The 14237-nt window shown below is 59.0% G+C and overlaps 1 protein-coding gene across 2 annotated transcripts; it reads right to left on the bottom strand.

The window, feature by feature from the left end:
• Positions 1-284: 284 nt before the first annotated feature.
• ATG16L2 (autophagy related 16 like 2) lies at positions 285-14185 on the bottom strand. 2 transcript variants are annotated; one of them, XM_045816240.2, is made up of 18 exons: positions 14056-14185; positions 11767-11866; positions 10831-10933; positions 7314-7387; positions 6820-7071; positions 6619-6684; positions 6207-6320; positions 5171-5233; positions 4496-4604; positions 4068-4173; positions 3338-3408; positions 2980-3051; positions 2743-2863; positions 2304-2409; positions 1482-1631; positions 1198-1245; positions 953-1054; positions 285-626 (listed from the first exon to the last, which is right to left on the bottom strand). In XM_045816240.2, exons 4-18 carry the CDS (start codon positions 7385-7387, stop codon positions 539-541), a joined length of 1542 nt encoding a protein of 513 aa, XP_045672196.1. In that variant the 5' UTR covers positions 10831-10933; positions 11767-11866; positions 14056-14185; the 3' UTR covers positions 285-538. The 2 variants fall into 2 exon arrangements, with proteins under 2 accessions (XP_045672196.1, XP_045672194.1); XM_045816238.2 differs by lacking the exon at positions 14056-14185 and adding an exon at positions 13727-13893.
• Between the last annotated feature and the right edge of the window lie 52 nt (positions 14186-14237).

Raw genomic sequence — 14237 nt, 5'->3', positions numbered from 1 at the left:
GCCTCAGTCTACCCTGGGTGCCTGACATAGGAGGGCCCAAGGTGTTGGCCTCTGGACCAGCTTGGACCAAGGGTGAAATTCCCATGGCCCCAAGAGCCACTGCCCTTTGCTGCCTGTGAGCCTTTCTTCATGCTGTCTCCTCAGACGCGAACAGCACTGAGGCCAGACTGGCTCTGCCCCAGCTCTGTGCAGGAGGAGGAAGGGGGCCAAGCCCGGGTGTCGTCGTACCACCAGCCCAAAGGCCTCTGCTACCTGAATGCTGCAAAGAGGCAAGCAGACACCAGTTTAGATGCAATTTTTTTTTTCAGTTTTGTCAAAGAAAGTGAGAAATCAGAGATTAAAAAAAAAAAGAAAACACCAAAAAAATAGTGTCATTCCCCACACACACACACACTTTTTTTTCAACAGACAGGCCAGGTCCTGCCAGGCCTTATTCCCCATGAAATGCCCCAAGGCCACCCCCACCTCCCACCCCACTTGCTCTGGAGGCCTGTGAGCAGTGGGAAGCTGTCCTCGGGCTTCGGGCTTCGGCATGGCACTAGTGCCAGAGCACAGCCTTCCTGGCCTGCTCCGCGCTCACCACATGGCTCCCCGAGGGGCACCAGGCCACGGCGTTGACGGCAGTGCTGAGGAGAGGGAGGGACAGGCTTCAGGGAGGCATCAGAAGCCAGGCCTGCAGCCTGGGTTCTGCCCCTGGTTACTGGAACCGGGCAGTCTGAGGCTCCGTCTGAGCCTGCTGCCTCCCCTGTAAAATGGGCTCACAGAGCTGTGCACACACGCGGGAAAGCACCTTGTGAACTAAGAAGGGCTTGGGGGGAGCCAGGGGGGGCTGAAGGTGTGGGGACAAGAGCTGGGGGCTCCAGGGTCCCAAGCATGTCAGAACCTGGAACTGGCTGAGCAGCCCTGGGGCCGGGGCTGGGGGAGGGGTGGGCGGGGGGGGGGCCATGCTCACCAGTGGGGTCCCCGCAGACTACCCTCCAGCTTCCCGGTGTCTACATTCCAGATGTAAAGGGCTCCGTCCCAGGAACCTGCCAGCGCATAGCTTCTGTCCGGGCTGCAGGGGCCACAGCAGAGCAAGCAGGAGACGATCAGAGGTGAGGACACACCCATGCAGACAGAGACGCGGACACGCAGACACGGACATACACGGCCAGGTGCGGCACACTCAGGCAGAGGCACGTGCGCTCACAGACACACCTGAACACGGCTTTGGTCCAGTCGGAACCACACCTGAAGCCATCAGCCCTGAGGACAGACAGAATCGGGGTCAGAATGAATGCAGCTGCTGGTCCCTGCCCTCAGCCAGCAGCTTCCAGAGCTCCCTCTCTCCGTCAAGAGCTTGGGGCACCTCAGCAGGCCCTGGTCCAGAAGGGCCTCCAGGATGGGTCCCCTACTGACAGGCCCCGAAGGGCCCTTAACAAGGGACGAGAGGCCCAGCTGCCCCGGCCAAAGCCGCAGCGTCAGTGGGCACAGGCTGGTACCTGAACGCCTGGCGGATGTTGCTGACACGAAGGTCAATGACCTTGAGTGTGTCATCTCGGGAACAGCTGAGCAGATGCAGCTGGTCGTGGCTGAGGTTCAGGGAGGTGACCCGGCCCTGCACAGGGATGACCTGGGTGCAGCAGGGGACCCTGAGGAGCAGAGACAGAGGTAGGGATGAGGAACCGGCCACCGAGGCCACTCCTGACAGGTTACCGAAGTCAAGAGGTGCCCCCAGGTCTCAGATGACCGGGGCCAGGGCTGACGCGGACTAATCTCCTCTCTCCCACTGCAGCCAGCCCCTGCCACAGGAACTGAGCCAGCCTCTGACTAGACGCTGGGGCCTCGAAACCCCTGGTCACTAAAATAAGTGCTTGACAGAAAACAGTGAGAGTTGCCATTAACCATGTGAGAGCGAGCAACAGGCTTCCAACAACAGCCCCGCACGCCTGGAAGGAGGCGCTGCAGACAGGCCTGGCACTGGCTTTCACGAATCATCCAAGCCCAATGTGGGGCTCTAGACTGAAAACACAACTAAATCTGCTGTTTCCTTTGATTAAAAAGTGGGAACTACGTAGAAAAGGGGGCTCCTCCATTTTGGTTGGCAAGGCCCAGGCCAAGTCCAGCAGCTGGACCAAGAACCACTAAAACGGTACCACTGGTCCCCAGAGGCAGCGGAGCCTTCACGGGGCCACACCGAGCACAGAGAGGCCACCACAGCCGCACTCCCTGAGGTGCCTCCATGGCTCCATAGCCAGAGAAAGGGACGAGAACACGGGAAGCCTGTCCCCGTGCCTCCACCACCCACAGCCCATGCCTGTCACCTGCTGTCCCAGAACCGGATCTTCTGGTCATTGTGGCCACTAATGATGACATGGTCCCCACACACCACATCATTACAGTAGGAAAGGACATTGATGGTCCTGGAGCCTGGGGACCAAGGAGCAGAGCCCAAGCCTCAGAAAAAGGTTGTGGAAACCATCCCGCTGGACATACGGAGAAGCCGAGGTCCAGAAGCCCCAGAGGGGTAAGTATCCTCCCCAAACTAGAACCCAGGTCCCCTGCTTCCCAGCCCAAAGCCTGAAGTCACCAAGACACCAGGCAGAAAGCACCGATGAGGGGTAGAGAAGGAGAGGCCTCGGGAGGTTTCACCCCAAATGCCTGTGAATCTTAGAGCCATTCCCAGAGAACATGCTGAGGTATTCTTGACCTGGCTTGGGGGTGCCAACAGGTAGGGAGGGGGAGGTAGGGGCTGGGCCTCACAGTAGGCGCGGCCGAGGTCCCACTCCTTCACTGTCCGGTCTCGGCTTCCAGTCACCGCCTGGTGCCTTGTTAGCTTGAATTTGGCAGCCGTCACCTTGTCTGTGTGTCCAGACAGTGTTTCCTGCCCCCCCCATCCCAGGTATGGATCAAGGCCATGGCCAAGACTCCATAACACCCCCTTCAGGGCCCAAGGCATGACCCCTGACCCCCAGGGCTGCCTCCTCAGTCAGACCTTACCTTGGACTGTACCTCTCCCACCTTCCAGAGCTGGGCGGCCTGATTGTAAGTAGCTGCTAAAACCTGTGAGCCCTGGAGAGATGGAAGGGGAAGGGAAAGGCCCTGAACCTGGCCCCGGACAGGAGCAACGTCCCTCAGGCCAGACAGCTGGGGCGGGGGCTGCCTTAGAGCCCCAATCATCCAGGCAGGCAGAGCATCCAGGCCCAAGGAAGGCTTGTGTAGCAGCCAGAGGGACAGAGTCTAGGACATCCATGATGTTCCCTTATGTCTCAGAGCCCCCACCTGCCCAGTGTGGAGACTGGGGTGTGGGAGGGACACAACAGGGGCATCACATGTCACTGAGGCTAAGTCCCCTCACCGAAGGGTCGAAGTCCACACTGGTGATGCTGCCAGCAGCTCCTTCAAGGGTTTGGTTGGCCTCCAGACGACCTGGAGGGACCGGGAAAAAGACAGGCGAAATGAAGTCACTAACCTCATGAAAAGGAAGAGCTGAGATCAGTCTCTCCCAAGCCGGAGGAAAGAATTCTGGGGGCCTGGCCTGGAGCCTGCACCTTCCCAAACTGCCAGCAGGGGGCTCCAGGGGGCAGCGGATCATCTCACAGGGCGCCAGGACCAGAGAGAAGGGACTGTCCCTAGGTCACCCAGCAAGCCAGGGCCAACCCTTTCTTGAGGAAGCCTCCAGGAAATGACTGACTCCCCAGCACACCCGCCTCTCCAAGCACAGGGTAGATAGTGAACACTCAGCTCCTGAGTTCTGAGAGCTCAAGGGATACCAGAAAAGGTCACCTGGTGGACCCCAGGGACCTGTTTCTCAAGGGCCTATCCCCGCAGGATCTAATGAGAAGGGACCCCCACTTCCCCTAACAGGGACCATCTGACCTGGGCCCTCCCCATCCTGCAGACCTAGGTCCCAGCCGGTGGGAGGCTCAGCCCAGAACTCCTGCCAAGGGGTCATCTGGCCACGGCCCACAAAATGTGACATGTGAAGAAACACAAACTGATCTAAGACCTTTGCCCAACAAGGAGCAAGCTGAGGGTGGGCTCTGGAGAGAAAGCACTAGGTTGGCCCACAGAGGAGAAATCCTCACCTCCCACAACATTCCAGAGGTGGATGAGGCGGTCAGCCCCTCCGGTGGCCAGGAGGCTGCTATTGGGGCCAAAACAAACAGCATTGACCTCGGAGAGGTGGGCGTCCTATGGGAAAAAGGGAGGTTGGGGCCTCTGGTCCTCCCCACAGGCGCCCCTCTGCGCACACTCACAGGCTCTCTCACACGCACCCGCACACATCAGGTCTCCTCAGCCCTGCGGCAGCCTCCCGCTCCACTTCCCATAGTCCCCTGCCTGGCCTCCTGACCTCCCTCTCCAGTCCATCCCGCATTACTAAGTACCGAGAGGCTTCTACCACTGGCTGGGAAAGACAACTTGTGCCCTAGTGGAGGGGCCCAGCGTCGCTTCCCTGGCCTCCCTGGACCACCCTGGGGCTCACGCCGCATGCATGCGGCAGCCCCTCCCTTACCAGCACATCCTGAACCTGGCTAGGAGGCTGGGCAGCCACACACACAGGGATGCTCTGGTATCGCTGCTCAGGAGCTCCCCCAATGGAGTGGCCTCTCCTCTTCTTGAAACTGGGTGGGGGGCAGGTGTTAGGAAGGCATTTGACACAGGAGTCTCATGCCCCTGAGGCGGCAGCAATAGAAAGCAGACAAGCAAGGTGGCAGCACATGCCCAGAGGAGCAGCGAGCTTGTTCCCAGCCCGGCCTCTGACCCCAGGGGTCAGTGTGAAGGTGGGAGGAGCACAGAGGCAGGGGAGAGTCGGTGGATGAGAGCAACCTTGGGCTGGGGTTTCAGTCCTAGCCTTGCTGCCACTTGGCTCTGGGACCCTGAACAAGTCCTGACACATCTGAGCCTATTTCCCCACTGAGTGGTAGTCCCTATCCAGGCTCAGGTTGGAGATCTTCGTCCCCTGTGAGGACCATGGATGAGGGACAGAGCGTGGAGGATAGCCAGGCAGGCCTGGAAACGAGGGAAAGGAGTTCTGGGAGAGACAGCAGAGATTCAGACAGACAGCTGGGCAACACAGAGAAGGACAGATCGAGACATACGCGGACCAAGCCTGGACTGCAGAAGCCCGACACGGGCCTCCAAGGGGCCGAAACCCTTCACACACATGTGGGTGCACGCACACACTTACTCCAGAAGCTCCTTCACCACATCCACACAGCGGGAGAGCGTCAAGGAGGTGGCAGAGGCAGATCTGGGGTAGAATTAAGAGAGATGTGCTAAGGGACTGGCCGGTGGGTGTGCAGGCAGCCGCCATCCATCCCTACACCTGCTGGGGACCCTGAGGCTCACAGGCCTGTGAGCCTGGGCCAAGAACTTGGCTCCTCCAAGAGCAGGAGAGCGGGACGACCCACAGCAGGCCCAGGAAGGTGGAGGCGGGGAGGGATTCGGCAATAAAGTCTCCCACAGTTTCCACCATGACAGTAAGAACTGCCTCGCCACCCAAGTGCCCCCCAACAAAAGTTCTGGGGAGGCTGAGCTGGGGCATATGAGGGAGAGGGCGAAGGTGCCCTCAGGCTGGAATAGCGCAAGGCTGGGGGATGGAGGGAGGTTAAACCTAGGCCTGCTGAGTGACCTCAAAAAAGCCCAGAAGAGGATGTGTCCTGGGATGACCTGGCCCACCAGGGCTGCCAAGGACTTTGGGGAGCAGTATCTCATGCCCTCCCCAAAGTTCTTTCACTGCCCCCAGGCCTGGACAGCAGTGACCTGCAAGGAAGGGCTCAAAGAGAAGCCTTCAAGTTGGTGAATGGAGCAGGGGGTGGGGGGCCACTTCAATCACAGACAAATGGCGATGAATGGGGGAGCCTGAGGGGAGGGGCCCTCAAGGACTGAAGCCCCAATCCAAGTGCTTCAGAAGCGTGTGAGAGCTCACATTTATACCTGCTCACGTGTTCACACACACACATGCCTGTGACAGGTGAGTCCTGGGCCTTGCCCACAGTTCCCTCCTGGTGACACCCTTTCACCAGACTGACACCCCACCCCCAGAGCTCTGGTCCTGAGAAGAAGAGAAAGAGGCCTTGATACTGGAGACCAGACCTGTCCTGGGAGGTCTGAGCTGTACTGCAGCCTCTCCCCAAACTCCTCTCAGCCCAAGAGCTGGGCCCAAGGCCCTAGAAAAAGACTCTAGAGTGGGGCCCAGCTCAGAGCTCTGGGATGGTCCTCACCTGAAGGGCCTCTTCCACTTCTCACCAGCCTCACTCTTCAGGGATAGGGGCTCAGCAGTCAGGGCCAGAGCCTCGGCCTCCTCTCTGATCCCATCGGCTATGGTGTTTGGGCTCCTGGGAGAGGGAGTGAAACTCGGGAAGCTCAAGAGACCAGCCCCTCCTTGCCTCCAGAGCACCGCACAGTGAAGAGGGGTCTGTGTGGGCGCACGGGTGGCGGGTAGGGGTACCGGGTCCTACCACACTCGAGTCTGCACGTGTCCTGTGGGCTCGGTGTACCCGGGGGCCTCGTGTGGACAGGTGGGGCGGGGTAGAACTGTAGGCAGAGGCCAGAGAAAAGGGCGCCCGAGAGCACGCGGGGCACACCGGTCAGGGGAGGCTGGGCGGGCAGGGCTGGACGCATCCCCACGCTTACTCGCTGATGCTCACTGTCCGCTTGGCAGCCTTCTTTAGCTCCAAGGTCATCCGCGCCTGCTTGGCCCTGGGGGTAGAGAAGCATCCAGAGTGCCGGACCGGCCCGACGCTACTCGGGACGCGGAGGTGAAGCGCGGATCGTGCCCTCCCCACCAGGGGCGCGGCGCTCGCGTCTCCGAGGGGCGGGGCCGAGTGCGCTCACTTCTCCTGGCGCTCGAGGCGCAGGTTGCGCTCGGCGGCGGCGCGCGCCTTGCGCTGCACGAGCCGCTCCAGCAGGTCGCGCGCCTCCTCCTCCAGCCTGCGCAGGGCCGCCTCCAGGAGCCTGGCGCGCGCGCGCAGCGCCTCGTAGGCCGCCCGCTGCGCTCCGTTCAGCGCCCGCTGTGCGTCCACTTGCCGCGTCTGCTGCGCCCGCGCCTCCTGCAGCTCCGCCACGCGGCCCCCCAGAGCCGCCAGCCTGCAGGAGGGGGACTGTGCGTCACCGCCCGGCGGGAGCCGGTCTCAGACGTGGGACAGACTTGCCCCTTCCACGCGGTCGGCGGGTGGCTAAGCCAAGTCTCCAACCAGCGACGTGGGGAGAGCTCTCGGGCCGTGCTGGAGACACGCAGGAGCACCCGGTTCCCCCCTCCCCCGGCAGAGATGGCCCGAGCCACCCAGAGATGGGCGCGCCCCCCCCCCTCGCACTGGCCGGCGCCTCACCTGCTTTGCTGTTCCTCCAGCGTCGACTCCAAGGCGCCCAGCGCAGCGCTCTGCTCCACCGCCTGGTAGGCCATCTGGGGGGCCAGGGGCCAGAAGGTGGGCGGGAGCGCCTCCGTAGGGCTCCCACCGCGCCTCCTGCCCCTCCCCGGCCTCCTGGAACAGAGTCTGTACTCCACCCACCCGCCCTTTTCCTGAACAGAAAGCAGCCGTCCAGACGGGTTTAGGACCTGCACAGGAACGCCCTGCTCGTTTTGTGGACCGGTGGAAGGGCCTTGGGCTCTGGAGTCTAACACCTGAGTTTCAGGGCTGGCAGTGCCACTTATTTTCTGTGACCCCGGGGTAGTCATTTAACCTCTGGGAACCTGCTGTTTCCTCACCTGTGAAGTGGGAATGATAGTACTCGCTTCACAGGGTAATGCAGAATTATTAGAAGGAGTAATATTTCAGATAATAGCAAACGTTTACATAGCACATGTGTGTCGTGCCCTGTTCTGAGCGCTACACACATACTAACTTGTAATCACCTTAACAACAGCATGAGGTAGGTACTGCCATTTTCCCCGTTTTACAGACGAGGACAGCGGCACAGACAGCTTAAGTGTCTTGACAAAGTTACACAGCTAAGTGGCAGGCCACTTAACAGGAAGCTTCAACTACAGGACAGGTCTACAGGAAGGGTTCCAGGGATGTGGGCTCTGTTCCCCGCGTCTCTAACCCTGGCCTACCCAAGCATAGATCCAGAGAGCAACCAGGAGCCCTAAGCAGAGGCACAGGGCAAGAAGAATGGTGGGCTCTGGGAGCATAGAGGCCAGGCTGAATACTGGAGCTGCCCCCAGCCCAGGAGTGGGGGTGAGGGTCACCTCATCAGGCCCCTGCCTCACTCAGCAATCCTTCAAGCAAGAGCTGGGGAAGCCACGGAGAGGAAGGTCAAGTCCCACTGTTGAGAGCTGAGGGGTCAGTGGAAGAGACAGACCTCAGGCAAAAGAGTTCCTACCAGTGTGACGAGAGGAACATGAGGAAATAACCAAGGTTGGGGCTCTGGTCGCTAACGTGTTCCTGTGTTCTTTCTCACACGGGCTGGTGAGGGACGGGTTGAGGAGCGAGGCCAGTGCTGCACAGCTGCCCTGACACATCTCCCTGCGCGAGTGTCCTGCGCATCCAGCTGGCCCACCTCATAACGTCTGTCGGTCCTTCCACCGCTGAGCAATCTGACCTCCACTTCTGCTTCCTTGCCTGTCATTTATTTTCATTGATATTCTCTTATTCAGTATTTTGGGGAAGCTTTTCAAAATCCAAATAATAGTGATGGAAAACAGATTAGTGGTTGCAGGGGTAGGGATGGTTGGGGGAGAGGGGTGAGTTGTGGCCAAAAAGGGTAGCAAGAGGGAGATCTTTGTGGTGATGAAATCGTGCTGTATATTGCCGGTCCCACAAATCTACACAGGGGAACAACATGACAAATATATGTACATCTCGTACCAATATCAGTTTCCTGATTGTGTGTACATAAGAAGTAGCCAGTCTTTGCAACTTCCTGTGATCTCTGATGTCCCCCAAAAAGCTAAAATAATAGTAATGATACATGCTTGTTGCGATATGTGAAACAGTACTAAGAATTAAAGAAAAAGCCCCTCCCCATCCCCTGGCTTATCCAGTGGGAACTGACTGGTGTGTGTCTGAGGAAGTGCCAGGGAGGAAGTGCTGAGGGCAGGGGGTTTGTGGAAGTGTCCCAGACAAAGGGGACTGTGAGTTCAGAGACAGGGAGAGTGGCAGGAAGTGCAACAGGAGGCCGGAGAACTCCACTGGGAAGGCTAAAGGGCTCTGGAAGATGTATCCGAAACTGACAATGGGAGAGATGGTGAAGGGGCTTTCACTTCTCTAGTCGATGGGCTTCTGTTCACATGCATGTATGTCTGTATTGTCCTTTTGAAGGGAGATCTTTTTGTTATTAAATTATATCACTCTGGGGGCGCCTGGCTGGCTCAGTTGATAGAGCATGGGATTCTCAATCTCAGGGTCTTGAGTTCAAGCCCCACATTGGGCATGGAGGCTACTTTAAAATATGTGTGTGTGTGTGTGTGTGTGTGTGTGTGTGTGTGTGTGTGTGTATACATACATACATACATGTCTCTCTTTCTCTCTCATTGTGAGTGCTGTATGGAGAATGGATGGGAGTGCCAAGGGAGGGGTCATCCAGGAAGAGAGGAGGGTAACTTGGGCCAGGCCAACGGAGAGTGGATGGATTTGGAGGCAGGATCCATGAGCTGATGACTACTAGCTCAGGGTGAAGGGCTGAGAGGGACCAGAGGTGCCCCTTGGTTTCCAGCCCAGTGACTACCAGTTGGGGTGAAGGGTCTACCTCATCCATCATTTAGTCTACAAATATTCATTAGCATGGACTGTGGAGACAGACCCCAGGGATAAGTGGAAGCAAAGCAAGGGCATCCCAGGCCTTGGGGATCTCACAGCCCAGAAAGTGCCTCAAGTGTCAAGTTGCAACTACAACAAGGGCTCTGAGGGAGAGGCTCTCACTGGGTCCATGGCCCCATTCGCACACTCGTTGGGCAGGTAAGGTGGCATGCTGTAACTAGGCATGTGTTTATGGCCTATCAGTCTCCTTCACTGGACTGCAAGCTCCATGGGGCCGGGTCTCGTTCTGATCTTGTGCCTTGGACGTGACAATTGTCAATAAATCTTTGTTGAAAGAATGAATGGAGATCACAGAAGGTGGATTCGTGTGGGAAGGAGTTCAAATCCTGGCTCCACTTCTCTACGCCTCAGTTTCCTGCTCTAGAGTTGTGGACGATTAGCTGAAATAATGCTTAGCCCAGCACCTGCAGGAGTCACCTCTCCATGTGCTGCTGGCCACATACTGTGGGGGAGACGGGGGATCTGATTTTAGATATGTTGTCCAAGGACCCCAGCTGACCGAAGAGTGCGGAGCTCAGGAGAGACGGCTAGGCCGGACACAGGTCCTTGAGGCACAGGAGTCTGCGAACCCACCCAAGCTCCAAGGAACACCCACATTTAAAGGGAGGAGGAAAGGAACCAGAGAAGGAAGTTCAGAAGCAACCGCTACAGAAAAGAGAAGAAAAGCAGGACACTGTGTTGAAACTGCAGCCAAGAGACACGGCGGGGTGGGGGCAGCGGTGTCAGGCAGAGGTGGCGCACCTGCCGTGGAGGGGGCCGGCTCCCTGTAGTCTGCAAGTGTGCGCTGTGTGTCAGCCGGTGCTAGGCCCCGGGGCTGGGGAGGCAGGCTGTGAACCCAGCAGGCGGGACCAGCCGGAAGGGGGCCTTGGGCACCTCATCCTCCTCTCCGAGCTCTCACCTCACCTCCTCTAGCTGCTGTTGGAGACCACCTCCTCCTGGGCTGCCAGAACCAAGCCAGAGAACACTCTGGCACTGGACTTGGGGAATGTCTCTCATTTGCCGGATCCCTCGAACCACATCCCCTGGCCCCCGGGGGTCCTGGATTCTGGCCCCACGCCATTCTCTCTCAGACCCCTGCCCAGCCTACCTCACCGCAAACCCGCCGGAGCCTCTCCTCCTCCTCTTGCCACTTCACCCTCAGAGTGGTTGGTGACAGGACTTGGTCTGAGTCAGGCTCCGATTCCTCCTCCCTGCCAACCAATAAGAGAGCAGTGTTCATTGTCCCTCCGTTCAGCCACAGGGTGAACACAGAAAGCCTGAAACCAAAACCATGAACTTTCTCCTAAGGAAGGTGGAAGCCAGAAAGCCAGTAGAGGAAAGAGCAAGTCTCCAGAAACTGGAACTGCCCATGACTCTTCTGCTCTGGGATTTCCCCAGGCCTCGGGTTCACTAGCGAGGACCCTCCTTAAGTAGCACCCCCCAGGGGAGCCTGGGTGGCTGTCAGTTGAGCATCTGCCTTCGGCTCCTCATGACCCCAGGGTCCTGGGAGTGAGCCCCACATTGGGCTCCCTGCTCCACGGGACCCTGCTTCTCCCTCTCCCTCTGCCTGCCACTCCCCCTGCGTGTGTGTGTGTGTGTGTGTGTGTGTGTGTGTGTACGCACGCGCTCTCTCTCTGTCAAATTAATCTTTATTTAAGAAAGAAAAAAAGCACCACCTCCCAACTCTGAGGCCCAACCCACTCCTGGTTCTCATCTACACTCCCCCTTTGGAATATGTAGCAAGACCCTTTCTGTAGGCCTCAGGTAAGGATCAGGGAGACAAAAAAAGAGGAGGGGAAAAGGCAGGAGTGTGGGGGTGGGAAGGGAAGAGATGAGACAAATGCAGAGATGGACCGAGAAAGGTGGAGAAAGGACATTCTAAGCAGCTGGCTTGGAAGAAGTTTCAAGAGCCCACCTCCTCCCTCCCCTGGGTAGCATTTAAGGGCGAATGAGATGCCAGGGAGAAAATGAAGCCAGCATAGGCAGTGAGGGCAGGGCCCAGGCATAGGCAGCCCATTGTAACGGGGAACACTCATACACTCACCAGGGGCCCTGGAGGGTAGCAGGAGTGACATCATTTGGCTCTGGCTGCAGCTTCTCTGAGATCCGGGCCAGCAACTCAGCCTTCTCTAGGAGATGGTTATCTAGGGGTACAAGAGACAAACACTTTCCAGCGGACTCCAGGCATACCTGTCTGGCTGGGAGGGTTGCAGGAGCCCAGGGCTGCAGAATGGCAGAACTGCTGTCAGGCTGGGCTCTGCCCTTTGCCTGAGGGTGGTGCCTGTGGGCTCCACCAAGACCTTCAGCCCTGGCACAGCTTCCTCACAGCACCTGCCCACAGGCCCTCCTGGGAAACCTCCTCTCCAGGGGACAGAGAAGGACAACCACTGCAGGGGAAGTAGACGGCTGGCCTCACCGACCACTGTGGGTCCTGAGGGAAGGGGCCGGGGATTGATTCAGCTTTGCCCCAGAGCAAGTCTTTGCCCCAAAGAGTGATGAAATAAACTCAGCTCCACCAGCCTTTCGCCTTTGGCAAATTACTTCCCCTCCAGGGGCTCTAACTTTCTACTCTAAAAAACAATCCTCTCTTTCCCAGGGTTGGGGTAAGGGTCCCCCAAGCCAGAAGAGAAAGTCTTTGAGCAACTATCCAGCAGACCTCCTTGAATTTGGTAGTTTTTGCCACAGACCCTGGAATATCTCCCTCCACCCCCACCACACTCACTTCCTCTTTTCTCACCAGTTCCAGGGTAGGGTGGGGGTGGTAAGCCCAGGCCTAGCTCCTCAGCTCCTTCTCTTCACCCAGTCCCCTGCCTGTCAACTCAACTGAGGTCACTGGCCTAGTTCTCACACAAAACCCCACCCAGCCCCCAGGGCACTGCACTGCCCCCTCCCCCCGCAAATCTAAAGAAGACGCCATTTTGCCCAATTTATGGGTGAAAAATCAGGCTTAGGGATACAACCCACCCAAGACCACAGAGAAGACTGGAGCTTCATTATGTCTGATCTCAGCCCTCTGGGTCTCTCCAGTCCCACAGACTGCAGTTCTTGGGGGACACGGATGACTTCTCCCTCAACTTGAATGTTCCCAGAGCAGTGGAAAAGTGAGGTTGCCTGGAAGCAGGAGGCTGGCCTCACATCCCGGAGGGAGAGGACCAGCAGCCTGGAGGGTTGCAGGGACATGGCCCAGGACAAGAGCTGCAAATTCAGTTTGGGGGATGGGGGGGTGGAGATAGTTAAGCAACAGCCCAAATTAGGACCAGTGATGGAGCTGGGGGGATAGTGGTTGTAATCCCCCCTGGAAGATTCCCCCACCACCACATGCAACCTCAAATGACCAGAGGCACTTACACAGATGCACACCTGTTCACCCTGGCTTGAACTGCCATACCCACACCTGACCAGCCCCCACCCCAGACACCTGAGTATGACTTCGTGGGCTCAGCCAGCAGCCTGGAGCCCCGTTTCTCCCTCAGGCTGGGGTTGCCCAAGCACAGCGGTGCTCCAAAAACCTGAGCCAGGATCACTTACCAGTGGCAAAGCTGAGAGTCTGAGCTTCCTCCCTAGCGATTCAGAGTTTAGAGCAGCTACTCTGAGAGTTCTTTCACTGGGTCACAGGGACCACATGGATTGCCTAGACTGTACCCTGGGAACTGCCCTAGGAGGGGGAAGCATAAGAGACCCTAAAAAACCAACACTAGCTAACAATCCCGTGCCCAGGAAACCCAGACCGGGAGAGATGGGCCCTGACGGGCGAGGAGGGCAGGAGCACCGGGAGGGAGCTGCGTCCTGGAAGGGGCTCTAAGCAGAGGCTGGACGGGAAAGGGCAGGAATGCTGGCTAGTCAGAGGTGGGGCGTAACAGAGGGGCCAGGAGGCCCAAGGAGTCGGAGGCGAGAAGGCTCTTCTGCACGCGGGTCACCACCCGAGGAGCCAGACCGCTCTCTCCCCGCGCCCGGAGCCCGGTCCCCTCCACTGCCATCTTGCGAGGCCCCCGCGGCGCACTCACAGGCCGGCACCAGCTCCAGGAAGAGCGCCTTTTGCGTGCGGTCCCGCTGCCGAAGCTGCCGCACTATGTGGCGTTTCCAGCGGGCGACAGGCACGCCGGGAGCGCCGGGCCCCGCCATAGCCGCTCTCCCGCCCGCACCGCGCGCCGCTCCCGCGGAAGGAGGCGCGACCGGGGCGGGGCCTCGGGGGACTCCGTGACGTCAGGGGGCAGCAGCGGCGGGGACTCCCGGGACCGTACTAAGAGCGTTCGCCTGGGGAGAAAGCCGCGCAAACGTGCGGGGAAGCCGCCCCCGGGGGCTACACCACCCGGACCGCACGAGAAGTCCTCACCTGCGTCGGGGCTCCTATTGCTGGGCGCCGCAGCGAGCCGGGACGCAGGTCGCGACCTCCGGGGCGGCCTCCCCCACGCCTGTGGGCGCGCTCTCGAGCCGGCCTCCCGGTCCCGGCCCTTAACCTCTGGGCGCCGAGCCCCAGTTCGCAAGTAACCGCCGTCGCCCACGGCCCCTCCGCTC

Source organism: Ursus americanus, chromosome 16 (genome assembly GCF_024610735.1).
Source record: "Ursus americanus isolate L20-20 chromosome 16, mUrsAme1.1.p, whole genome shotgun sequence".
In the NCBI taxonomy this organism is placed as follows: Eukaryota; Metazoa; Chordata; class Mammalia; order Carnivora; family Ursidae; genus Ursus; species Ursus americanus.
The sequence above is the reverse complement of the archived record's forward strand: the minus strand, read 5'-3'. Positions and strand labels throughout refer to the sequence as shown.

Excerpts from the sequence above, each read along its gene's own strand:
- ATG16L2 (XM_045816238.2), bottom strand. The coding sequence starts at position 13,844 with ATGGCGGGGCCCGGCGCTCCCGGCGTGCCTGTCGCCCGCTGGAAACGC. Across the intron at positions 6,321-6,618 it reads CGGACAGTGAGCATCAGCGA|GAGCCCAAACACCATAGCCG; the intron begins GTAAGCGTGGGG and ends TCCCTCTCCCAG. Across the intron at positions 5,234-6,206 it reads AAGTGGAAGAGGCCCTTCAG|ATCTGCCTCTGCCACCTCCT; the intron begins GTGAGGACCATC and ends ATTCTACCCCAG.